The 27915-nt window shown below is 38.2% G+C and overlaps 1 protein-coding gene across 1 annotated transcript in view; it reads right to left on the reverse strand.

Annotated features, from left to right (window-relative positions):
• The window catches only part of LOC119559692, a 46238-nt gene extending 18752 nt beyond the window's left edge, over positions 1 to 27486 (reverse strand). Inside the window, exons 1-3 of the mRNA XM_037872750.1 lie at positions 27438 to 27486; positions 14231 to 14638; positions 14070 to 14171 (exon numbers count right to left, since the gene is read on the reverse strand). Of these exons, the coding sequence (XP_037728678.1) occupies positions 14070 to 14171; positions 14231 to 14638; positions 27438 to 27486 (559 nt within the window). The remainder of the gene's footprint in view (positions 1 to 14069; positions 14172 to 14230; positions 14639 to 27437) is intronic.
• Between the last annotated feature and the right edge of the window lie 429 nt (positions 27487 to 27915).

The raw sequence follows: 27915 nt of genomic DNA on the forward strand, positions 1-27915 counted from the left end.
ACGTGGATAATGGCTACGGACTAGGGTATATAAGAAACGCGGCTCGTTACTAGGTAGTTTTGGACGGCTCTCTTGGAAGAAGAACCACCAAGGTGGACACTGGACGTTTGACAATGCCGCGCGTCGTACGAATGTCGACTACGCGGACATTGCCATCGGTTCCCGGAAAAACGGAGTCTTTGCTTCCGAGTCGTCACTCATTTGAGGCAAATTTTCTTCTTTAAATGTAGCCGACACGCAGATTTTCTGTGGGAACTTGCTACTTCCATCGAGTGCGGAATTGTTGACGGAGAGACTTTAAGTGCTGCCACCGGTTCAGAATGGTCTTGGATTCGCCCTCTACTTCAGGTTCCACTATGGTTAGAAGAGGTCCACCAACAAGAAAGTGCCCTGGTGTCAACGCTAAGAGATCAGTTGGATCCTCGGACATGGGAGATAGCGGTCTGGAATTCAGACAAGCTTCGATTCTCGCTAGGAGGGTGGACAGCTCTTCAAAGGTGTACTTCCGTGTAGCGGTGGACTTGTAAAACAAGGTCTTGAAGCTCTTGACACCAGCTTCCCATAGGCCTCCCATATGGGGTGCCCCAGGAGGAATGAATTGCCAGGTGAGCTGCTGATGACTATACGCATCGGTCACAGACTCCTTAACTGCTTGCAGGAAGTCTCGGGAAAGCATGGTGGAGGCGCCGACGAAGGTCTTTCCATTGTCGGACTGGACTTGGCGAGCACACCCTCTTCTAGAGACGAAACGAGCGAAAGCGGCAAGAAACTTTTCAGTCGTTAAGTCGGATGTAGGCTCTAGATGGATGGCCTTTGTAGAAAAACAATTGAGAACCAAAACATACCCTTTCGTAATGAGACAAGCTCTTCCGGTATAAATTTTTATATCAAACGGGCCGGCGTAGTCCATCCCTGTGTACGTGAACGGACGGGAAGAAGGCACTCGCTCTTTTGGAAAACTTGGGTGGGTAACGCAGACCTTGCAGCAGTTAACCACTGCCTTCACCAAGTTCTTTATTCTCGGAACCCAGTATCTGGGCCGAGTGAGACGCACCACTAACTGGTTACCACCATGTAACGAAATGAGATGCGTGAATTTTACCAGAAGCCGCGAGAGTGCACATTCGTACGGCAGGATTATCGGATGTCGTTCATCATACCGCAAACTGTCGGAGGCCGTTACGCGGCCGCATGCCCTGATTACCCCTTTGTTGTCTAGAAAGGGGTTCAGGGAGAGAATCGAACTTGCCGCGGGCATAGGACGCTTCTGACTATAGCAGCGGTATTCTTCGGACGGACCCCGGAAAGCGGTGATCGTCTTCGACATCGTTGGACAAATCGATGGACATACGCGAGGACCCGGAAAGCTCTATCTAAATTGGAAAAGCGAACTAGGAAATCTTCTGTCGGCATAGACGCCACATGGACTTTAACGGCACGCTTTCGATCTCAGTCACCGGCAGGTCGGTTCCCTGGCTGGGCCAATGATCGCGTGGACGTTGCAGCCAAGTGGGTCCATGTCACCAAAGCGGGTTATCCACCAGCTCTTAAAGGGGAACTCCTCGACTAGCCAAATCAGCAGGATTATGTTCGGATTGAACGTGCGACCAATTGGCCGTCTCAGTGGACTCGGTGATCTTCGTCACCCTGTTGGCAACGAACGTTGTCCAATGGCACGCTGGTTTGGCTAACCATGCTAACACAATTGTGGAATCGGTCCAACAATGGAATTTTGAGGTCAGCCTTGGCATATTAAGAAGAATGGCTTCGGCCATCTCCGACAAAAGGAGAGCCCCACATAACTCCAGCCTGGGAAGGGACACCGTTTTGACTGGCGCCACACGCGTCTTGGCCGTGAGCAAGTGCACCATCGTCTTGGCCCACTTCTACGCGCACATAGATCGCAGCACCGTATGCCTTTTGCGAGGCGTCACAGAATCCGTGATGCTCTACGCGGAACTCTGGACGGAAGGAAACCCATCTGGGTATTCTGACCTGGTCTAGGACCGAATAGCTCTAGAGAGCAGAGCAGTTCCACCTTTGGTACAGCTCAATTGGAAGTTTATCGTCCCAGCCTAGATCCTGAAGCCAAATCTCTTGCATAAAGATTTTGGCACACACAACAAATGGAGCGAGCCAGCCTGCTGGATCAAACAGCTTGGCAATTTGGGAAAGGACTTGGCGTTTCGTGTGGGAGATTTCCGTTGCTTAATCTGGTGGGACGAAAAAGAACTCATCGGACGTCGCCTTCCATCGTACGCCGAGAGTTTTGGCTGTGCTTTCAGTGTCGATCTCGAGGAAGTCGGTTGTCAGAAGATGATCGCTTTGGATATGAGCTAATATTTCTTTGTGGTTGGAGGTCCATTTTCTCAATAGAAACCCCGCGGAATCTAGAGCACTTTGTAGCTTGCGAACAATGAACTTAGCGTTTTCGGCGGAGTCAGCTCCCGAAAGGACATCGTCTACATACATATGCTTTCGAATGACGGTGCTCGCTCTTGGATGGCTGAGCTGCACGTCAGTTGCCAGCTGTTGCAGGACTAAAATCGCCAGGAGTGGCGCGCAATTAACTCCAAAAGTTACCGTCTGTAATTCGAAATCTCGAATGTGCCCCTCGCTGTTGCGGAATAAGATGCGCTGGAACGGGGAATGCTTCGGATCTACCCATATCTGCCGATACATTTTCTTGATATCGGCACTGTAGACGTATCGGAAATATCGCCACTTCAGGATCTGGATAGTTAGATCGGACTGTAAGACCAGGCCAGCATGAAGGATATCATTTAAGCTGACCCAATTTTCTGAAGGGCTGGAGGCATTGAAAACCACACGTAGCTTGGTGGTTGTACTTTCCGGCTTGAGCACGGCATGATGCGGAAGGTAATATCCGGCAGAATTATGGGTAGGACGGACTTCTTTCATGTGATGGAGGTCGAGATACTCTTGAATCACTGAGTCGTATTTGGATTTGAGCTGACTGTCCCTCGTTAAGCGTTGCTCGGTTCTTAGGAACTGCGACAACGCGGAGGATTTCGGGATCACGAAACGGAAGACTTACGACATACCTGCCGTTATCGTCTCTCGTAGTCGTCCGGAGAAAATTTTCCTCGCACGTCAAATCGGAAGATTTTATCACTTTTACTGGCAGATCCTCCACCTCCCAAAATTTGGTGAGAAGCCTATCCAGGGACGTGTCATCCGTGTCGGAGATTCTCGTGGAAAAAACGGAAATCTGATTTTCCCTTGGAGCAGGAACGGGACCTGTTAGGATCCACCCGAAAATGGTTTCTTGACCGAGGAGAGAGCCACAAATGTTCGGTCAGGTGCCGTTTAGGAGAATGGATGGCAGTAATGGATGGCCAGAATATCTATCTGTGCGCTCTCGTAGAACTTCGGATCCGCTAGTGGCAGTTCGGGAAGATCCCGTAGAAACTGTTGCGGAATCGGACAAGATGGAAGGTTTCCAGCTAATTGAGGAAGAAAATAGGCCGTCGTGTTTATTTGCAAGCCAGGCCTGGTCGGAGAACGGATGGTAAACTGACAGAGCTTTTTGGATTCAGCGGATACTGTCTGGTTTAAGCCTGATACTTGGGCTCGGATTACCTGGTGAGGCAACTTAATTAATTTGATTATTATAATAATATAATTAAAGGTTGCCTCTGATCCTGAGTCTATCAAGGCACGAGCTTTAAAATTCGACCCCAGGTGACATATGTCAATTATGGCGGTGCCCAGCAAGACGAAGTAATTTTATAATTGCCGTTGTCGGACTTAATCGGACTTGGATTTTGGACAAATCGTACAGAAAGTCAATCGAATTATATTTTCGAGTGGCTGACTGCCGACCGGCAATTAATGAGACGAAAAAGCTTTACTTATCTTATCCGGCTCGAAGGACCAAAATGCACGCCGGGGGGAAGCGGGGTACGACGCTGGTGGAATGGCGTGGGAGGCGTCGGCGGGAACTGGTGAACGCGCTGGGTTTCGTCGTAGGGCTGCTGGTGCGGCTGGCGGGCGTCGGATGCAGCGATCTGCTTCGTAGCTGTAGGGGAGAAAACACACGCTGCGCGAAGTGCCCCTTGACCGAAAAGTAATTACGCACAAAAGTTCACTTGCAAAGTAGGCGGGGGTGCGACCGCGGTTTATTTCAGTTGAACTCCAAAGTCGAACTAACTAAGTCTAAGCTCAGTTTCACGCTCCAAAACGCAGCGGAGACTTTACGGAGGGGAGCTGGGAACAGAGCGGGAGAGCGGGAACGCGAGAGAGCGGGAGAGCGGCGCAGTTGAATAGCGGGGCCGGGGTCAAGATTCGCCGGACAGTGGGCCTGAACAATTATTTTTAATTAAGTCATTGATTATATATTGTACTTTAATGAAATCATCATGATCTGGAGTTCCAGCCAACCATTTCCTGACGGTGCCTAACTCATTTATTCCCCTTTTTGATCTAGTTGATATTAACTGTGATAAAATTAGTTTGATTATTTCAATGTCGTATTTAATTTTCCGTTGTGACCTATTATTTGAATCCCTTTTTATATTATCTGATTCTATATTTATTACATTTGAAAAGGGGAAATAGTTCGTTGTTGGATTCAAAAGTAAGAACAAGCTTGTTGTCTTTGAACAGAAAAAATTCATGGTTCGAGTAATCAATTATTTCTGAGCTGGCCAAGCCTCGTCTGATGCGTTGTTGTTAAAACGAAATTCTTAATATAATCTGGCTGAACTAATTCAACTTTTGCTATTAGATTGTCTTTTAGCTCGCTAAAAGCTTGTACAGCTGATTCGTCAAACTGTGTTGACATTTTTGTAGACATTCTTTTAGAAACTTTTCCATTTTCCCCTCTTAGATATTTTGTTAATGGCTTAGCAATTTTTGCATAGTTACGGAAAAATTTTCTGTAATACCCTGTTAGGCCTAGAAAACTTTGGAGTCTAATATTGCGTGTAACGGATATTTTGTAATTGTTGACATTTTTTCAGGATTCGTTTTAATTACGTTATGATAAACAATGTATCATAGAAATGCGGTTTTTAATTTAAAGAATTTAGATTGTTCGAGTGAAATTTTCATATTTGCTCTTTGTAAAATATTAATTATTTTAATTAAATCAGCATAATATTGTTCAAAAGTGTTTCAGAAAAAAAATTATATAGTCCATATAGACATGGCAAGTTTTTCCTACTTGTTCCCTTAGGATATCATCCATGGCTCTTTAAAAAATTCTAAGTGCGTTAGTTAACCAAAAGGCACTTGAAAAAATTCAAATTTTCCGTTATTTATAAATAATGCTGTTTTTTCAATATCTGAATCCTTCATTAAAATCGTCGTCGGCGTGCTCAGATTTTATTGATCCCAAACAATTTAATTTTTTGTTGACGGAAATTTCATCGTAGGCGAGTTCCGAATTTGTTGATCCCAAACTATTTAATTTCTTATTGACGGATATTTCTACGTCAGCGTGTTCATGATTTTTTTATCCCAAACTTGGTAATTTATTATTGACAGTTATTTCTACGTCGACGTGTTCGGGACTTATTGATCCCAAACCTTTTTTAATACGTTCCACAATTATAGAATCTGTGTTTTCGTAACTTTTACAATCAACATTTTTTTTTAAATAATTTTTTTTAATGGAAGTGTGTTATTGACTTCGATTAAACTTGTTTCGTCGTTTTCCTCACTATCATAATATATTAACTTTTCTGTCTTTTCTTTTTACTCCAACACTCCTTTTTCTATATTTATTATAGCTCCTATTCTTCTTAATAAATTAAATCCAATTAATAGGTCAGGTCCTTCTATTTCATAGAACAAATGCCTTGTCTCAAATATATTTATATAGTGATAAAATTTAATAATTGAATACCCATGAACTGTGGTTACTTCTTTGTGAATTGATAATTCATTTTTATTCTCAAAAATTCCCTTTTTAATATAACAAGCAGCGGCTCCTTCTGACTGTTCCTTCTGGATCCCTTTTAATACCCGTTACTCGTAGAGTAAAAGGGTATACTAGATTAGTCGGAAAGTATGTAACAGGCAGAAGGAAGCGTTTCCGCCCCCATAAAGTATATATATTCTTGATCAGGATCATTATCCGAGTCAATCTGTCATGTCCGCCATGTCCGTCTGTCCGTCTGTCTGTCTGTCCGGATGAACGCTGAGATCTCGAAAACTATAGGAGCTAGTCTATTGAGATTTGGCATGCAGATTTCTGAGCTTCTTACGCAGCGATGTTTCAGCAATGTGCCACGCCCACTGTAACGCCCACAAACGCCAAAAACTGTGGCTCCTGCACTTTTGATACTAGAATACAAATTTTAACTGAAATGTATTGTTCTCATCAATATCTATCGATTAACCCAAAAAAAAGTTTGCCACCCCTACTTTAACGCCCACAAACTTCGAAAAACCGTAAGTATGAACGCGGATATCTCGGAGACTATAATAGAAAGAGAATTGTGATCTCAGATTTAGATTCCGTAGTCTCGTACGCAGCGCAAGTTTGTTACGCGAATATCCCGCGCCCACTCTAACGCCCACAAACCGCACAAACCTGTGGCGCCCACAATTTTTATGCTAGATAAAAAATTTTAACTGGAATGTATTGGTCTTGTCAATACCTATCGATTGATCCAAAAAAAATTAGCCACGCCCACTCTAACGCCCATAACGCTTAAATCTGTCTACCGCCGGTAGGTGGCGCATTTCAATCTCATTCATATCTCTATTTCCCTTTGGTCCCTTTAGCTGAGTAACGGGTATCTGATAGTCGAGGTTCTCGAATATAGCGTTCTTCCTTGTTTGAGCTTGAGTGTGCTCCCTGGTTTGGTTTGTACGATAATAGTTTGAACGGTTATTGTTTTGATAATAATTATTATTATTATCTTCCTCGATTAGTATTTGTCTGCCAATTATTACTAGGCTTATTTTGAATTTGGTTTGTTGTTTTTGATTGGTATTCTGATTATTGTTCTGTCACAAGTTCCTATTTTGTGGCCAATTATTATTTTGGTTATAATTCCAATTATTTCCTATTCCCTTAGTATTAGTATTTTGTTTGGAATTTATTGGATTAAATCTTAAATTATTTCCCTGATTTTTATTTTCATTTTTAAAACCATAAAACCTGTTTGCAAATTGAGCACGGAAATTGTTTGATTCTCATGGACCTTTGCCAAAGCATTGGGCAAGTCCGGTGGATTTAATGAGAAAAGAGTTTCTGATATTGAACCATTTAATCCAGAGATAAAATTTTTTAGAGCTTTGCTCCTTATTGTTTTGTTTGTTAACTTGGTAATTACGTTGTCCTTTCCGTACGTCATTATAGTTTTGTTTATAAGTAAAGTCATTTTTTTATTGTCTTTATTATAGTATTCAGTAACTGTCATTCTACCCTGTCTAAGGATACTTAATTTGGACTTAAGAACATGGATTGGTCGTTTGTCATTATATATAAAGTCCAATCTAGATAAGATTGCTTGAAAACTTAGAACAGTGCCATGATTAGTTAGAGCGTCGTGAGCTGCTCCCATGATTTTGTTTCGTAAAATTGTTAACGCGATAAAATACAGCTGACTTTGAATTTTATAAGGGCCCATTGCAGTTTCTGCAGCCTCCCTCCAACCTGCGTACATTTGTAACGTGAAATACATCGTTGTTGGATTCAAAAGTTAGAACAGCCTTGTTGTCCTTAAATAAAACAAATTCGTGGTTCGAGTATACAAATATTTCTGAACTGGCCAATATTGTTATTTATAAAAGAGGTATACAAGAATGCAGAAAGCACAGCACGTGTTGCTACCGGCACTGCTCAGACTCGATTCGATAGGGGGTTTTCTTGAAGTGTAGTATTCGAAGTGGTGGCGTAGTATATTGGCGATAATATTATTTCATTTCCCGTGCTTTGGGAATATAAGGAATTTGCTCACCCAAGTCAACAGAAACAAAAATGGGGTATTCGGACGATCGACAGTAGTATAAAGATATTTTAAACCATGGCGACTTGACTTTTGTTGCTATTGTTGTTGTTATAGCTACTTGTAGAAGACCACTTAACCATTACCATTTATTCTGGATTTACAATAAAACATATATATTTATTAAATGGTCCCTTAATTCAAGTTCGCCTTCTTGTTAATATCCGATCATATTTTCGTTCTGCTTGACCCTTAGGTATAACGCTTAGCAGTTGTTCGTTTCAAATCTGTACATTTTACTTAAAATAATTCTTCTTCATTAAGTTTGCATAAAACAGTATCAAATCCTATCCAAATTTTTAAGCTTTCATTTCTTACACAAATCATAAGAAGTGTGTTATTTCCTAAATTTATAATATTTTATTTACATCTTAGCACTGGGTAAGAAATCGTGATAATGATGCTACGGGAAGAATATATGGCATTTATTTATATATAGTATTAAATAATATGGATTGTATACATAAAAAAACAGTGTATAAAAATTATTATTAGTACATGTATTGAGGGATAATAACATGTGTTGGGTATACATAAATTCAATCATTACTGTTCTTCGGTCAAAAGCAGAAGTGGCGGGGATGTTTTAAAATTTAAAATAACAATTTTATTTCTGGGGTATACCTAATTCAGGATTTTAATCGTTGGTGGTCAGATTTGTTATACCCTTGCAGAGGGTATAATGATTTCAATCAGAAGTTTGCAACGCAGTGAAGGAGACGTTTCAAACCCCATAAAGTATATATATTATTGATCAGCATCACTAGACGAGTCGATCTAGCCATGTCCGTCTGTCCGTCTGTCCGTCCGTTTCTACGCAAACTTGTCTCTCAGTTTTAAAGCTATCGGACTGAAACTTTCCCAAAAGTCTTATATCTTTTGCAGGTAGTATATAAGTCGGAACCAGCCGGATCGGACAACTATATCTTATAGCTCCCATAGGAATAATCGGAAAAAAAATGTAAAAAAAATTATATCTTTGGTGTTTTTTAACATATTACCTCCTTTCCTTGGAAATAACATTTTTAAATTAGTTTTGAGTTTCGAATTAAATTTTATCGAAATCGGACGACTATATCATATAGCTGCCATAGGAACGATCGGAAAATTGATGGGAAAATAATATGAAACAAATTATAGCTTCGGTGTTTTTTAACATATAACCTCCAACGCTTGGAAATAACATTTTTTTATTAGTTCTGAATTTTGAATTTAATTTTATCAAAATCGGACGACTATATCATATAGCTGCCATAGGAACGATCGTAAAATTGTTAGGAAAATAATATGAAACAAATTATAGCTTCGGTGTTTTTTAACATATAACCTCCTACGCTTGGAAATAACATTTTCTAATTGGTTCTGAGTTTCGAATTTAATTTTATCAAAATCGGAAGACTATATCATATAGCTGCCATAGGAACGATCGTAAAATTGGTGGGAAAATAATATGAAACAAAATATAGCTTCGGTGTTCCTTAACATATAACCTCCTTCGCTTGGAAATAACATTTTTTAATTAGTTCTGAATGTGGAATTTAATTTTATCAAAATCGGACGACTATACCATGTAGCTCCCATAGGTACGATCGGAAAATTGGTGGGAAAATAATATGAAACAAATTATAGCTTTGGTGTATTTTAACATATAACCTTCTTCGCTTGGAAATAATATTTTTTAATTCGTTCTGAATTTAATTTTATCAAAATCGGACGACTATATTGCATAGCTGCCATAGGACCGATCGGAAAATTGGTGGGAAAATAATATGAAACAAATTATAGCTTCGATATTTTTTAACATATAACCTCCTTCGCTTGGAAATAACATTTTTTAATTAGTTCTGAATTTCAAATTTAATTTTATCAAAATCGGACGACTGTATCATATAGCTGCCATAGGTCCGATTGGAAAATTGGTCGATAAAATAATATAAAACAAATTATAGATTCGGTGTTTTTTAGCATATAACCTCCTTCGCTTGAAAATAAAATTTTTAAATTAGTTCTGAATTTAGTTTTATCGGACGACTATACCATATAGCTCCCATAGGAACGATCGGATAATTGGTGGGAAAATAATATGAAACAAATTATAGCTTCGGTGTATTTTAACATATAACCATCTTCGCTTGGAAATAACATTTTTTAATTAGTTCTGAATTTCGAATTTATTTTGATCGAAATCGGACGACTATATTATATAGCTGCCATAGGACCGATTGGAAAATTGGTGGGAAAATAATATGAAACAAATTATAGCCTCGGTGTTTTTTGAGATAGTATCTTATACTATTGGGAATATCATTTGTTGTATTCTTAAATTTAATAATTATAGCTGCAGGGGTATACAAAGTGAAGTACGTAACAAGCAGAAGGAAGCGTTTCCGACCCCATATATATTCTTATATATTCTTGATCGGGGTCACTAGCTGAGTCAATTTAGTTATGTCCGTTTGTCCGTCTGTTCGTATGAACGCTGAGATCTCGGAAACTATAAAAGCTACAATACTGGGATTAGGCATGCAGATTCCTGAGATTCCTGCGCAGCGCAAGTTTGTTTCAGCAGGGTTCCACGCCCACTCTAACGCCCACAAACCGCCCAAGGCTGTGACTCCTACAGTTTTTTGCTTGAATAAAAATGTTAACTGAAATGTATTGTTCTCATCAATACCTATCGATTGACCCAAAAAAAGTTTGCCACGACCACAAACTTCAAAAAATCATAAATATGAGCGCGGATGTATCGGAAACTATCAAAGATAGAGAATTGGAATTTCAGATTTAGATTTCGTAGCCTTGTACGCAGCGCATGTTTGTTACGCGAACATCCACGCAAACTCTAATGCCCACAAACCTCCCAAGCCTGTGGCGCCCACAATTTTCATGCTAGATACAAAATTTTAACTGAAATGTATTGGTATCGTCAATACCTTTCGATTGATCTATTGATCTAACGCCCATAACGTTTAAATCTGTCTACCGCCCACATAACCATATATTTAGATCACAGGTAGGTGGCGCATTTCAATCTCGCTTTGCTGCTTGCATATCTCCATATCCCGTTGGTCCCTTTAGCTGAGTAACGGGTATCTGATACTCGACTATAGCGTTCTTCATTGTTATACCCTGGCAGAGGGTATATTGATTTCAGTCAGAAGTTTGCAACGCAGTGAAGGAGACGTTTCCCACCCCATAAAGTATATATATTCTTGATGATGATATATATTAATGACTAGACGAGTCGATCTAGCCATGTCCGTCTGTCAGTCTGTCCGTCCGTTTCTACGCAAACTAGTCTCTCAGTTTCAAAGCTTTCGGGCTGAAACTTTTCCAAAAGTCTTATATCTTTTGCAGGTAGTATATAAGTCGGAACCAGCCGGATCAGACAACTGTATCTTACAGCTCCCATAGGAATTATAGGAAAAAAAATGTAAAAAAAATTATGTCTTTGGTGTTTTTTAACATATTACCTCCTTTCCTTGGAAATAACATTTTTAAATTAGTTTTGAATTTCGAATTTAATTTTATCGAAATCGGACGACTATATCATATAGCTGCCATAGGAACGATCGGAAATTTGGTGGAAAAATAATATGAAACAAATTATAGCTTCGGTGTTTTTCAACATATAACCTCCAACGCTTGGAAATAACATTTTTTATTAGTTCTGAATTTTGAATTTAATTTTATCAAAATCGGACGACTATATCATATAGCTGCCATAGGAACGATCAGAAAATTGGTAGGAAAATAATATGAAACCAATTATAGCTTCGGTGTTTTTTAACATATAACCTATTACGCTTGGAAATAACATTTTCTAATTAGTTCTGAATTTTGAATTTAATTTTATCAAAATCGGACGACTATATCATATAGCTGCCATAGGAACGATCGGAAAATTGGTAGGAAAATAATATGAAACAAATTATAGCTTCGGTGTTTTTTGACATATTATCTTATACTATTGGGAATATCATTTTTTGTGTTTTTAAATTTAATAATTGTAGCTGCAAGGATATATAAGCTTCGGCTTGCCGAAGCTAACTTCCTTTCTTGTTCATTATATTTTTGAATATGGAAAAGAAAACTAATTAAAATTTTTTACCAAACTAACATCATTTTCTGTCAATTTCTATTGCATTAATCGAAAGTTATTTTCGCAGCTTTTGGGGGATTGCAAAGGCGTGATGTAACCACTATCGGATGGCGGTTATGTAACCGCTCTATAGGGGTTATGTTACTGGTCTACAACTGATTTTCCTCGCACTTTTTCGCCTTATTCGGACTGGTGCAGCTCCATGTGCTTTCCGAGGTTACCATTCGCGATTTTCCGGATTACATTGCGGCGAGGTGGGCGTATAGATCGTACAACTTTGTCGGATTATTTTTCGACGAAAACTGCTTGGCTGCAAAAGCAAAGCTTCTACCAATCGCTCGGTTTTATTTACCTTATTTAAAATCAATAAAGGCGAATAAATTTTTTGTTGTCCCTGACAACGAAAATAAGCCTGTGGAAGGAATCCAAGAAAATAATTTTCTAAATTTACGATGTGATCTTCTTGTTGGCTCAGCGGCGAATAGGCCGAGCTCAAGGTTAAGGTCACTCTTATAGACCCCATTTCCAAACGTCATGATTATTTCCAGTGTCACTATTACACTGAAAAAAGAAAAACAACACTGAACTGGGAACAAAACAATACTTTTCTAAGCTAAAAACTAGCCACCTCATGCTAATTTTAGGTATTTATTTTTTTTGCGATTTTATTCCAGTGTAAATTTAAAATTCCAAATATATTTCTGATTTTTATTTCAAGATTAACCCAATATTTATATTTATCATAGAATTAGCGATACTCTTAATAAAATGAGAATAAACAAAATACTAAAAATAATACAACATATTATACTAAATGAGCCAGAGTCAAAAACATGGCCTGTTTTTGAGCACATTGTTTTTATTCCCGTTACTAGTAGAGTAAAATGGTATATTAGATTCGTCCGAAAGTATTTAACAGGCAGAAGGAAGCGTTTCCGACCCCATAAAGTATATATATTCTTAATCAGGACCACAAGCCGAGTCGATCTAGCCATGTCTGTCCGTCCGTCCGGATGAACGCTGAGATCTCGGAAACTATAAGTGCTAGGCTATTGAGATTTGGCATGCAGATTTTTGAGCTTCTTACGCAGCGCAAGTTTGCCCAAATATGTGGCTCATACAGTTTTCATGCTAGAATAAAAATTTTAGCTGAAATGTATTGTTCTCATCAATACCTATCGATTGATCCAAAATAAAGTTTGCCACGACCCTCTTAACGCCCACAAACTTCAAGAAATCGTAAGTAGGAACGCGGATATCTCGGAAACTATCAAAGATAGAGAATTAAGATTGCAGACTTAGATTCCGTATCTTTTTGCGCAGCGCAAGTTTGTTACGCGAATATGCCACGCGCACTATAACGCCCATAACGCCGAAGTCTGTCTACCGCCCACATAACCACCCTTCAGTTCCAAAAAAAAAAGTTTCACTTGTGAATCACCTTGGGAATCACCTGGGACATGTCCTCGTGCACAAGTGAAGAACAAGTGACGCTCCATATAGAAAATTGTATGGGATGTCCGCATTTTCACAAGTGAAAATTCAAATGAAAATTTTTCGAAGTCCTACGGGATTTCACTTGTTCCTTATACTCATTTTTCGTATGGCCTGTCACGTGCCGGTGACTCGTCCCAAGTGAATCACTTGGGAAAATCAGAATTTTTCCTTGAGTTTTCACTTGTGAAATCACTTGCAAGGGACACGTCCCAAGTGAATCACTTGGGAAAATCACAATTTTTCCTTGAGTTTTCACTTGTGAAATCACTTGCAAGGGACACGTCCCAAGTGAATCACTTGGGAAAATCAGAATTTTTCCTTGAGTTTTCACTTGTGAAATCACTTCAAGTGAATCACTTGGGAAAATCGGAATTTTTCCTTGAGTTTTCAATTACAAAAAAATAGAATTTAAAATACATGCATATTTAATTTCATTTTAATTCATTTTAATTATACAGTATTTTTTAAATTTTCAAAAATTGTACAGTTATTATTTCTGTGCTTTTGCTTCGTAAGTTTATTTTTTACATTAGTCATTGCCTTTCTTAAAGATTTGTCCGGGTCCTCGGAGTCCTTGGCCAACGCTCCTGAAAAATATAATGCATTTGTTTAGAAATGCGTTTTACTTTTTTATTTGTGTATTTACCTTTAAGAACTCCGTATAACCCTATACGGCATCTGAGGGACTTTTTCCCGTTGGACCCGTCCAAATTGTAGTCATTGATAATATCTTCTGCTATTATAAGTTTGAACCGCTTTGACAGCGGTTCGCTCCCAATAATTTTTGATATTTTCTTTGTCTGCAAATAGATATGCAAAACAAGTCGGCCTTGCTCGATACTTGCGTAAAAACCGATAAGCTCCGGGGTCAAGGAATTTTCGAACTCATCTAGCTCCTCTTCTGTTTTTAGCGGAACTGGTACCGCGCCCGAAATCTCTTTCTCAGTATCAAATGATACTTTTAAAAGTGCGGTGTTTTCCGCCAGTTTGTCCGCCAAAATGTCCAATTTCTGGGTTACAATGGAGATCTCCCTGCGGACTTGGAGAACCTCTTCTGAAATTTTAGTTTATGTATATTACAAAAAATAAACAAACCAAAAAAATAGACTGAAAATAGTAATCGCCCTGATTTTTGGAAATTTGTCGTTAATGGCGATTTATTTTATAAATTTAGAGTACGATAAATACGAATACTATTTAATATTAATACTGTTACTTACATAAAAATAGTATTCGGCCGTTTTGTTTGAAAATTTATCGTACTCTAAATATATAAAATAAATCGCCATTAACGACAAATTTCTAAAAATCAGGGCGATTACTATTTTCAGTGTAGGGTTATAAAACATACCCTTTAACTCTGCCATTTGTCGTTCAGTTGAATCTTTAAAAACAAGAAAGGAAGTTAGCTTCGGCAAGCCGAAGCTTATATATCCTTGCAGCTACAATTATTAAATTTAAAAACACAAAAAATGATATTCCCAATAGTATAAGATAATATGTCAAAAAACACCGAAGCTATAATTTGTTTCATATTATTTTCCTACCAATTTTCCGATCGTTCCTATGGCAGCTATATGATATAGTCGTGCGATTTTGATTAAATTAAATTCAAAACTCAGAACTAATTAAAAAATTGTATTTCCAAGCGTATGAGGTTATATGTTAAAAAACACCGAAGCTATAATTTGTTTCATATTATTTTCCTACCAATTTTCCGATCGTTCCTATGGCAGCTATATGATATAGTCGTCCGGTTTTAATAAAATTAAATTCGAAATTCAGAACTAATTAAAAAATGTTATTTTCAAGCGTTGGAGGTTATATGTTGAAAAACACCGAAGCTATAATTTGATTTATATTATTTTTCCACCAATTTTCCGATCGATCCTATGGCAGCTATATGATATAGTCGTCCGATTTCGATAAAATTTAATTCAAAATTCAAAACTAATTAAAAAATGTTATTTCCAAGCTTAGAAGGTTATATGTTAAAAAACACCAAAGATATACATTTTTAAAATTTTTTTTTCCTATAATTCCTATGGGAGCTGTAAGATATAGTTGTCCGATCCGGCATGCAGATTCCTGAGATTCCTGCGCAGCGCAAGTTTGTTTCAGTAGAGTGCCACGCCCACTCTAACGCCCACAAACCGCCCAAAACTGTGGCTCCTACAGTTTTGATGCTAGAATAGAAATTTTAACTGAGATTTGGATAACGTAGGCTTGAGCGCAGCGCAAGTTTGTTACGCGAATATGCCACGCCCACTCTAACGCCCACAAACCGCCCAAACCTGTGGCGCCCACAATTTCCATGCTATATAAAAAATTTTAACTGAAATGTATTGGTCTCGTCAATACCTATCGATTGATCCAAAAAAAAAATTCCACGCCCACTCTAACGCCCATAACGCTTAAATCTGTCTACCGCCGGCAGGTGGCGCAATTCAATCTCGCTTTGCTGCTTGCATGTCTCCATTTACTTTGGTCCGTTTAGCCGGGTATCTGATAGTCGAGGTAGTCGACTATAGCGTTCTTCCTTGTTTTGTACTCAAAAATTCAGCATGAACAAAAATTCTCACATTGAGTGCAAACTACTCTCTTTCAGTACAAATTTCTCAAAAAATGTTTACTTAAATTGAGTACATTTGTGCTCTATCTTGAACATTTTTCCTCAATATGAGTACAAACTGCACTCATTTTAAGAAATAATTTAGCTTGAATTTTAGAAACGAGTATCCCCTTTTCTTATGCTGAGAAATTTCCAGCGCTCAAAATGAGAAACAAGTTCTTGATATACTATGTTTATGCTATGAATTTCATGCATTCTCCAATACATGAAATTATAATAGCCTCTGTTTATACAACACAGACAAATTCATGAAATGATATAAGTAAAGCTGTCAAATTTTATATAGAGCTCTATAGAGTAGTAGGCTGTGAAGTAGGCTGTGCCTCAGCATTTCGTAAATTGGGACTGAATTCATAGTCAACTTTCGTGTGTTATCGAATTCATGAAACGGTGTTTATGCACACACGAATTTGCTCATTTCATGAATTGATTTCATGAAATAGGCATAGCATAAACACAGTAATAGTAAACTTCTAAATTCTTAAATGCAGAACTTTTGCACTTTAACCCGCTCCACCCATTCCCAGAAAAAAGGGTTAAATATTTTTTTTTCATTTTATTTTGTAATACAGTTATATATATATGTACATGTTCCATGTTCTAGGTTATGATATTTTTCCCTTAGCTGTCTGGTCTAGCGAAGAGCAAAGAGGCTGAAAAGAAAACGTTATTGTAAGCAAATATTGTAAATATATATGCATATAAAAGCATGAAAGAATAAAATTCGAATGTTATTAAATGTACATTTAAGAAGCATTTAAAAAGTTATATTTATATATGTATGTACAATGTACGTAGAAACTAACAAAACTAGACTGCTTCACGCCACTTACAATCACACCTACATACATATTAATGTACACGCTTTGGCAATATTTTTGCAGTGTTTGTTAATTGTATCATTCTTTAGCATATTATAAATACAGTATAAATTAAAAAACTTACCCTCGAGGTACGGAAGAGTCGCACGAATGTCCAATTCACTAAAATAGTTTTTTAGCTTTGTGTTACGCGCACGTCTTTGCTTTGCTAAATCACACGGCAAATGAGAGTCATACAAATGCGTCGCGCACCACTTTACACACCCATTAGTGAGAGAGAGGCAACCATATACGCAACGAACTAAAGGCCGCTCATCTCTCTTCTCGTTCGCAGGATGGAATTCTTTAGAAATCATTATGAGAATTCGCAACTCATTTTTGAGTGTATCGGTTACTCATAATGAGAATATTAATTCTCAAGTTGGAAATTAAAGAACACATTTCCTCAAACTTAGAATTTTGCGATCAAATTAAGTCATTTTTCTTAAAATACTAAAATTGAGTACATCCTCAAATTAAGAATACCAATACTATATTTGAGAACGTCATAATTTTCTCTGTGTAGTAATAATTGGCAGACAAATAAATACTAATCGAGGAAGATAAGAATAATAGTAATTATCAAAACAATAATCGTTCAAACTATTATCGTACAAACCAAACCAAGGAGCAAACATAAGCTCAAAAAAGGGATCCAGAAGAAACTGTTTGTGCCTAACCGAAGTAGACACCTGCAGGACGATCGCGTCGCGGCAATGGTAACGATGGTTACTGCAATGCCGGACCACAGGCGATGCTGAACTGCGCTGAGGTTGAGCTAACGTGGTTAGCTGCTAGTTGAGATAGTGTATTACGAGCCCTATTCCTAGAGGTAGGAAGTAGAACCGCGGAGTTATGAGGTGTGTTGATAACTGATTTATTCTTCATTTGATACCTGCTTATATTCTACTTAGAACACGGACGCTTAGTGTAATGGTTAGTGAAAGAAGCTATATTCTAAAGTAGGTCAGGGAATTATGATTACGGTAGCAGTTGCGTAGTTGGCTCGGCTGACACCGCAAATGTGCTGACTGCATTGGCGGGTCAGCGTATCGTTGTGACGGTGAGATGGTGAGTTAGTGAGACATATGATATAATATGCTGACCAGCAATTCTCATCTGCAGTGAGTGCTACTGAGCGCCTGGTACTGTTCCCAATTTGGCTACTGCTTGATTTGTTGGGTGTGGTCATGTTGAGTACCTTTGGGTACGAACATTCTCCCCCCCATTGAGGGGTACCCTCAATTAAAGGCGTGATGTCGGTCAGCCCTTGGCCGAATTGTATAGAAAGCACCTAACAAATCATTGACCACGGGGGATCTTCACTGCGGCGGTTCCTGTTTGTGATTCAGGTCCTTCACATCTTCTTGATGCTGCTGAACACTCCCCTTTGCGATAAAATTTACATTACCGTGGGGACTGAAATTGTGCCCTCGTAGAATTTGATCATTTGGCACGTCTATGGTATGTGGACGTTCTGCAACAAAACTAAGATCTTTCTTGGTTAAGTTTAGAAATGTTGAACCAACGTCAGCCTTCTTGTAGGTTTTGAATTGATGAGACGTCGGTTCTATATTCATCGGATTTTTATCTTTCGTTGGCTCATAAGCAGCGTTCGGTCCTGCAAAATCATCTCTGTTTTCTATTAGATTGGGGTTGATTTCCGTATCAGAAGAGGTTTCTTTATTGAGATAACCTGTGATTACATAACCAAGCCTTGTGCCTTGTGCCAAAGGTTTATTAGGTCCTAGTTCAAGAAGTTCACCGGTAATTACACGAGAAAATACTTCAACCCCTAAAGTTAGGTCAATGGGTCCTGGTTGCCGAAAGTCAGGATCTGCTAACGGCAGTCCCTCGGGAATATTAAGATCGGTTGTAATCGGTACTGACGGTTGGTCTGTAATGACTGTGGGCATAATAAATACCTCTAATAGTTTTTCAAACCCTGATGTACAGGATGAGAGCTTTAGTGTTGATCTAATTGCTGTTGATATCTTTCCTCCGATTCCAGATATTTCAATCGGTGACCTTTGTTTAAGAGATAGCAGATCTGCCATTCTCCTTGAAATAAGATTCACCTGTGATCCACCATCTATTACAGCGCGACATGTTTGTATTTGACCGTTTGGCCCTTGTAATGAGACCTTGGCGGTCGCGAGCAAAGTATATCCTCCTACGTGGTCGTAGCCTGCAACGGTTACTGCGCCGGCCACTGGATTGCTAGTCGGTCCTTGGTGTAACAGTGAATGATGCCGTTGCTGGCAGACTCGACAAGTGGTCGGTGATCCACAGTTTTCAACCTTATGAGCTGTAGACAAACAATTTGTGCATGCTCCTACTTGAATAATGGCTTGGCGCCGTGCTTTGGGGTCCATTTGCTGGATACGGCTACATGCTCTAAGATTATGTTGTCCTAGGTGACAAATCTTACAGCTTTCTTCGTTGTGAACTGACTGATGGCGGAGTGTTGCTGTAGGTTGAGCGCTTATCGTCTCCAGCATGCAAGCGCGCCGCTCAATAAACGTCAGTACACTCCATAACGTTGGAATTTCCGTTGGTGCATCCGCTGAATTTTCGAGAGCAGCTAGAGACTGCTGGTCTAGTTTTCTTCTGATAAGAAAACACAGGATTGGATCCCAGGATTTTGTGCTGATATCAAGGTTTTTAAGAGTACTCATTGAATTTTTTATAGTGTCATGCAAGGCCCTTAGTTGGCGCGAGGAGCCGTCTATAGGCTTATGGTCAATAATTTTTGCAATGGCGGCGAATACTAGTATTTTTCCGTTCTGGTACCTGGCCTTTAAACGCAACCAGGTGTCGTCATAGCCACCCTGTGAGAAGGCTGTGTCTGTCAAGACGTTTCTCGCTTCACCACGAAGCGAACTCTGTAGAATATGTAGTTTTTGACTGGCCGAATATGGTTTGTTATGTACCAATTCCACAAAGAGATCATGGAACCGTGGCCAGTCTAGATACTCGCCGTTGAACTCCGGAATGCTAATTGGCGGAAGTGCCAAGTTTAGGCTCATTGGCGCGTCGTTTTCTCGTAGCAGGTTCATTTCGTATTCCTCGTATAATGTGTGGAATTGGGCTAGCTCCGCTTCTGCCAGAGCTGCGGCCCCAGGTGTGCTATCCAATTCGTCGTGGGCTTGCCTTAGTAACGCCCAATGGAGATCCAGGTGCCTTTGTAGGGCTGGGGTGACAGTTGGGGCGTTCGAGGCTAATGTTAATGATGATTCCAATTCGTTGCATCTTCTCTGCAACTGTCGGATCACCGTGTCAATTGGGGAATCTCCTTTGACTTGATCTCTTGTTGTGATCTTGATGTTGGCCGAAGTTCGTCTGGGGGCCTTCGGAAGCCCGCTTCCAGTCGGCATGTTGTCCAGAAAGATATTCTGATATTTTTCGACCAGCTCTTTAAGTGCTGCTAGTCGTGAAGAGTACTCACTTCCAGTGGGTAGTGCCGCTTGCTGGACTTCTTCATCTAGGTCGCAAAACTGCTGCCAGAGATCGTTTAACTGAGTTAGCTTACCGGAATAATAGCCGTCTCGGTGGCGTCGGTCGTCAGAATCCTTGCCATAATTCTTAATGAGCTGTTGGATTTTCCCTTGCAGCTCGTTTTGGGTGTCTAGTAATCGATTGTGTAAATCGATTCTTGTGTGACTTGTTTCCTCAATGAATGAAGTAGACATATTGTGTGTCTTGGAAACAAAGAATCTTGTGAAGCTGGATGAAGCTGAGTATCCTGTGAAGCTGAATGAAGCTGACTATCCTGTTAAGCTGGATGAAGCTGAAGTTCCTGTGACGCTGGAAGAAGAAGCGAATCCTGTGAAGCTGGATTAAGCTGAAGTTCCTGTGACGCTGGAAGAAGAAGCGTATCCTGTGAAGCTGGATGAAGCTGAAGTTCCTGTGACGCTGGAAGAAGAAGCGAATCGTGTGAAGCTGGATTAAGCTGAAGTTCCTGTGATGCTGGAAGAAGAAGCGTATCCTGTGAAGCTGGATGAAGCTGAAGTTCCTGTGACGCTGGAAGACGAAGCGTATCCTGTGAAGCTGGATTAAGCTGAAGTTCCTGTGACGCTGGAAGAAGAAGCGTATCCTGTGAAGCTGGATTAAGCTGAAGTTCCTGTGACGCTGGAAGAAGAAGCGAATCCTGTGAAGCTGGATTAAGCTGAAGTTCCTGTGACGCTGGAAGAAGAAGCGTATCCTGTGAAGCTGGATTAAGCTGAAGTTCCTGTGACGCTGGAAGAAGAAGCGAATCCTGTGAAGCTGGATTAAGCTGAAGTTCCTGTGACGCTGGAAGACGAAGCGTATCCTGTGAAGCTGGATGAAGCTGAAGTTCCTTTAGTGGGAAGGGGGTTGCTTGAGTGTGATCCTTTGTTGTTAAAGGATCACGTCGGGGTCACCAATGTTTGTGCCTAACCGAAGTAGACACCTGCAGGACGATCGCGTCGCGGCAATGGTAACGATGGTTACTGCAATGCCGGACCACAGGCGATGCTGAACTGCGCTGAGGTTGAGCTAACGTGGTTAGCTGCTAGTTGAGATAGTGTATTACGAGCCCTATTCCTAGAGGTAGGAAGTAGAACCGCGGAGTTATGAGGTGTGTTGATAACTGATTTATTCTTCATTTGATACCTGCTTATATTCTACTTAGAACACGGACGCTTAGTGTAATGGTTAGTGAAAGAAGCTATATTCTAAAGTAGGTCAGGGAATTATGATTACGGTAGCAGTTGCGTAGTTGGCTCGGCTGACACCGCAAATGTGCTGACTGCATTGGCGGGTCAGCGTATCGTTGTGACGGTGAGATGGTGAGTTAGTGAGACATATGATATAATATGCTGACCAGCAATTCTCATCTGCAGTGAGTGCTACTGAGCGCTTGGTACTGTTCCCAATTTGGCTACTGCTTGATTTGTTGGGTGTGGTCATGTTGAGTACCTTTGGGTACGAACAGAAACAGTCAGAAGGAGACACTGCTTGTTATATTAAGTAGGGATTTTTTGAGAATAAAAATGAATTATCAATTTACAAAGAAGTAACCACAGTTCATGGGTATTCAATTATTAAATATTATCACTATATAAATATATTTGAGACAAGGCATTTGTTCTATGAAATAGAAGGATTGGAATCTGACCTATTAATTGGATTTAATTTATTAAGAAGAATAGGAGCTATAATAAATATAGAAAAAGGAGTGTTGGAGTAAAAAGAAAAGACAGAAAAGTTAATATATTATGATAGTGAGGAAAAAAACGAAACAAGTTTAATCAAAGTCAATAACACACTTCCATTAAAAAAATTTATTTAAAAAAAAAATTTTGATTGTAAAAGTTACGAAAACACAGATTCTATAATTGTGGAAAGTATTAAAAAAGGTTTGGGATCAATAAGTCCCGAACACGTCGACGTAGAAATATCTGTCAATAATAAATTACCAAGTTTGGGATCAAAAAATCCTGAACACACCGACGCAGAAATATCCGTAAATAAAAAATTAAATAGTTTGGGATCAACAAATCCGGAACTCGCCGACGATGAAATTTCCGTCAACAAAAAATGAAATTGTTTGGGATCAATTAATCCTGAGCACGCCGACGATGAAATTTCCGTCAAAAAATAATAAATAATAAACTGTTCAAGATCTAAAAATCCTAAACACCCCGACGACGATTCATCCGTCAACAAAAAACTAAAAAATATTGGAACTAAAAAATCCAAGCGAAACAAAATGAACAATATTAATATGTCAAGTACCAATCGAATAGAAGTACTGGAGAAGAAAATAATTGACATAATCAAAGAAGAACATTCAAAAATAAATTTACAAATTCCATTTCGAACCGATATTCGAAGTGAAATAAACACCGAAAATTACAGGTCTATTTATAGTAAACAATATCCTTATGCTTTATCAGTTTCAGATTTCGTTAATACTGAAATCAATAGAATGCTTAAGGAAAATAGTATAAGACCAAGTAGAAGCCCTTATAATTCACCAGTGTTAGTGGTACCCAAGAAAGGACAGAATGAAGATGGCAGTCCCAAACATAGACTAGTGATAGATTACAAACAACTTAACGAATACACTATACCGGACAGATACCCGATGCAAGAGCCGTCTGTAATATTAACTAATTTAGGAAAGGCAAAATACTTCTCAGCAATTGATTTAGAATCTGGATTCCACCAAATTTTAAGGAAGGATTCGGATATTGAAAAAACACCATTTTTAATAAATAACGGAAAATTTGAATTTTTTCGAATGCCTTTTGGGTAACTAACGCACCCAGAACAAGTAGGAAAAACTTGCCATGTCTATATGGATAATATAATTTTTTTTCTCAAACACTATTGAACAACATTATGGTGATTTTATTAAAATAATTAATATTTTACAAAGAGCAAATATGAAAATATCACTCGAACAATCTAAATTAGAAACCGCATTTCTAGGATTCATTGTTTATCATAACGTAATTAAAACGGATCCTGAAAAAATGTCCACAATTACAAAAAATCCGTTGCACGCAATATTAGAGAACTCCGAAGTATTCTAGGCCTAACCGGGTATTACAGAAAATTTGTCAGTAACTATGCAAAAATATCTAAGCCATTAACAAAATATCTAAGAGGGGAAAATGGAAACGTTATTCTACAAAAATTTCAATACAGCTTCAATAAGCTTTGAACGAGCTAAAAGATAATCTAATAGCAAAAGTTGAATTAGTTCAGCCAGATTATAGTAAGAAATTCGTTTTAACAACAGACACATCAGACGTAGCTATCGAGGCAGTACTAACACAAGATAATAAACCAATTACGTTTATTTCTAAAACATTAAACAAGACAAAACAACTTTATGCCACAAATAAAAAAGAATTGTTAGCCATAGTATGGGCTTTAAAAAATCTCCGAAATGATCTATATAGAGTAATTGGCATAGAAATACAAACGGACCATCAATCCTTTTCGTTCACAATTACGGATAAAAATCCAAACTTAGAAATGAAAAGATGGTATTCTTTCATTGAAAGTGTTACCCCGAAAATAATATACAAGCCCGGAACAACAAATATTGTACCCGATGCATTATCACGGATACTGATAAATAATATTACAAACAGCGATATAGACGTTTCTGAATAGACAAATCTTCCACCTAACATAACGGTTGGAACTCATTGTAATTTAGAAAATGTATATCATATTCAAGTATCTTTAAAAAATAACTTTACTAACAAATTTATTTTTACGCGAATATTTCTACAAGACGTAGAAAACGCCGAAGATAGAGCTATAATAATAGAGAAAACACACAATTGAGCTCATAGGGGACTAGACGAAAATTATAAACAGATCAGTAGACTATATTATGGGCCCAATCTGTATACAAAACTAAAAGAATACATAAAAAATTGAAAAGATTGCAATGAGACCAAATGTAACAGACACGCTATTAAAATTCCAATTGGAAAAGCCCCAATACCGACTAAGGAAGGAGAAAACTTACACATTGAGATATACTATGCGCAAAGTTTAACTTTTATAACTTGTATTGACGCGTGCTCTTAAATCCAAGTAGTTAAAGAAATTCTAAATTAATTAAATATCGAAAGTAAAGTAATGGATCTACTTCAACATTTTCCCCAAGTCATAGTACTTATGACAGATAATGAACCGAGCTTTACATCTGCCCAATTTAAATCTTTTGCACAAAGGTGCGAATTAACTTTAAACAGACAGGTTGAAAGGGCACATTCGACACTAACAGAATTACCACGCTGCATAAAAGAAGAATTTAATCTAACCGATTATTCTGAAATTGTAATTAGAGCAGCGCAGGAATATAATCACAGTATTCCTTCCACAACAAACAAGAAATATATTCCTCAAATATTGAAAAAAAAGCTTAAGAGAAAATGCTAAAAACACATAAGGACAACAGAAAAGAAAAACAATATTATGTAGGACAAGTGGTTTATGAAAAGAAATATGGAGAAAGAAGAAAGCTTAAACCAAGGTATAAAAGCAAATAGTTAAGGACGTTATGCCTAATAAAAATAATAATTAACAGTAGAAACAGAACCATACACAAAGATAATATTAAGAATTAATAAACTATTTATTCTTAACTTACAGAAAATGCATTCCTTAATACCCATTTTATGATTCATAATATTGGCCAGTTCAGAAATAATTGATACTCGAACCATGCATTTTTTCTGTTCAAAAACAACAAAGATGTTCTTACCTATAAATCGTACAACGATTTATTCAACGTAACTTATTTAAGTTTTTATAAAGAAAGAATTAACATGAAATCAGAAAATATAAAAAGAGATTCAAAAACAAGAAAGGAAGTTAGCTTCGGCAAGCCGAAGCTTATATACCCTTGCAGCTATAATTATTAAATTTAAAAACACAAAAAATGATATTCCCAATAGTATAAGATAATATGTCAAAAAACACCGAAGCTATAATTTGTTTCATATTATTTTCCTACCAATTTTCCGATCGTTCCTATGGCAGCTATATGATATAGTCATCCGATTTTGATAAAATTAAATTCGAAACTCAGAACTAATTAAAAAATGTTATTTCCAAGCGTAGGAGGTTATATGTTAAAAAACACCGAAGCTATAATTTGTTTCATATTATTTTCCTACCAATTTTTCGATCGTTCCTATGGAAGCTATATGACATAGTCGTCCGATTTTGCTAAAATTTAATTCAAAATTCAGAACTAATTAAAAAATGTTATTTCCAAGCGTTGGAGGTTATATGTTGAAAAACACCGAAGCTATAATTTTTTTCATATTATTTTTCCACAAATTTTCCGATCGTTCCTATGGGAGCTATATGATATAGTCGTCCGATTTCGATAAAATTTAATGCAAAATTCAAAATTATTTAAAAATTGTTATTTCAAAGCTTAGGAGTTTATATGCTAAAAAACACCAAAGATATAATTTTTTTTCATTTTTTTGTCCGATTATTCCTATGGGAGCTATAAGATATAGTTGTCCGATCCGGCTGGTTCCGACTTATATACTACCTGCAAAAGATATAAGACTTTTGGGAAAGTTTCAGCTCGATAGCTTTAAAACTGAGAGACTAGTTTGCGTAGAAACGGACGGACAGACGGACAGACGGACAAACGGACAGACGGACAGACGGACAGACGGACATGGCTAGATCGACTCGTCTAGTCATGCTGATCAAGAATATATATACTTCATGGGGTCGGAAACGTCCCCTTCACTGCGTTGCAAACTTCTGACTGAAATCAATATACCCTCTGCAAGGGTATAAAAAGAAGAAAAATTACAAAATTACACAATAACACAGATTTATTAACTCACTAGAGACCGATGTGGTTTCTGTAAAAAAAAACAAGGAAGAACGCTATAGTCGAGTACCTCGACTATCAGATACCCGTTACTCAGCTAAATGGACCTAAGGGAAATGGAGACATGCAAGCAGCAAAGCGAGATTGAAATGCGCCACCTATCGGCGGTAGACAGATTTAATCGATATGGGCGTTGGAGTGGGCGTGGCAAATTTTTTTTTGGGTCAATCGATAGGTATTGACGAGACCAATACAGTTCAGTTCAAATTTTTTATCTAGCATGAAAATTGTGGGCGCCACAGGCTTGGGCGGTTTGTGGGCGTTAGAGTGGGCGTGGCATATCTGCGTTACAAACTTGCGCTGCGCACAAGGCTACGGATTCTAAATATGAGATCCCAGTTCTCTATCCTTGATAGTTTCCGAGATATCCACGTTCATATTTACGATTTTTTGAAGTTTGTGGGCGGTTTGTGGGCGTAAAAGTGGGCGTGGCAAACTTTTTTTTTATCAATCGATAGGTATTGATGAGAACAATACATTTCAGTTAAAATTTTTATTCTATCATCAAAACTGTATGAGCCACAGTTTTGGGCGGTTTGTGGGCGTTCGAGTGGGCGTGGCACTCTACTGAAACAAACTTGCGCTGCGTAAGAAGCTCAGGAATCTGCACGCCAAATCTCAATAGCCTAGCTCTCATAGTTTCCGAGATCTCAGCGTTCATCCGGACAGACAGACGGACAGACGGACAGACGGACAGACGGACAGACGGACAGACGGACAGACGGACAGACGGACAGACGGACATGGCTAGATCGACTCGGCTAGTGATCCTGATCAAGAATATATATACTTTATGGTGTCGGAAACGCTTCCTTCTGCCTGTTACATACTTTCCGACGAATCTAGTATACCCTTTTACTCTACGAGTAACGGGTATAAATATTGTATTAATGCAATCACTATGGATATTGAAACAAGAAAATCAATTTCTTGTAGTTACACTTACCCTCCACATCAAACTGGACACGACGAATTTTCGATTCAGGTTGAGACATACTAATTAAAAAATGTTTAAAATAACAAAAAATATTTTAATCAAATATTAGTAAAAAATTATAAATTAACCAAATTATAAAAAATAAAGAAAAATAAATGAAAATAATAATAAACAGTAAATAAACAATAATTGTAAATAAAGAAAATATTAGTAAATAGTTAGAAAAAAATGAAATTATAAAAAATAAACAAAAATAAACAGTAAATAAACAATAATAAAATAAAAAGAAATAATAAATCAAATAATACAACTACCGTTTTTTTTTTTTTTGGTACTCGAACCAAGGTAGGTGAATCTTCAAAAGATATTTAAAGCGCCGTCGCAATAAATATGCCCGATTCATAATAAAATTACGCCTACGGACTAAACACCTCCTTTAAAAAAAAACTAAAAATCCTATTTAAAAAAAAATGCAAACATGGAACTA

Source organism: Drosophila subpulchrella, unplaced genomic scaffold (genome assembly GCF_014743375.2).
Source record: "Drosophila subpulchrella strain 33 F10 #4 breed RU33 unplaced genomic scaffold, RU_Dsub_v1.1 Primary Assembly Seq31, whole genome shotgun sequence".
Classification (NCBI taxonomy): domain Eukaryota; kingdom Metazoa; phylum Arthropoda; class Insecta; order Diptera; family Drosophilidae; genus Drosophila; species Drosophila subpulchrella.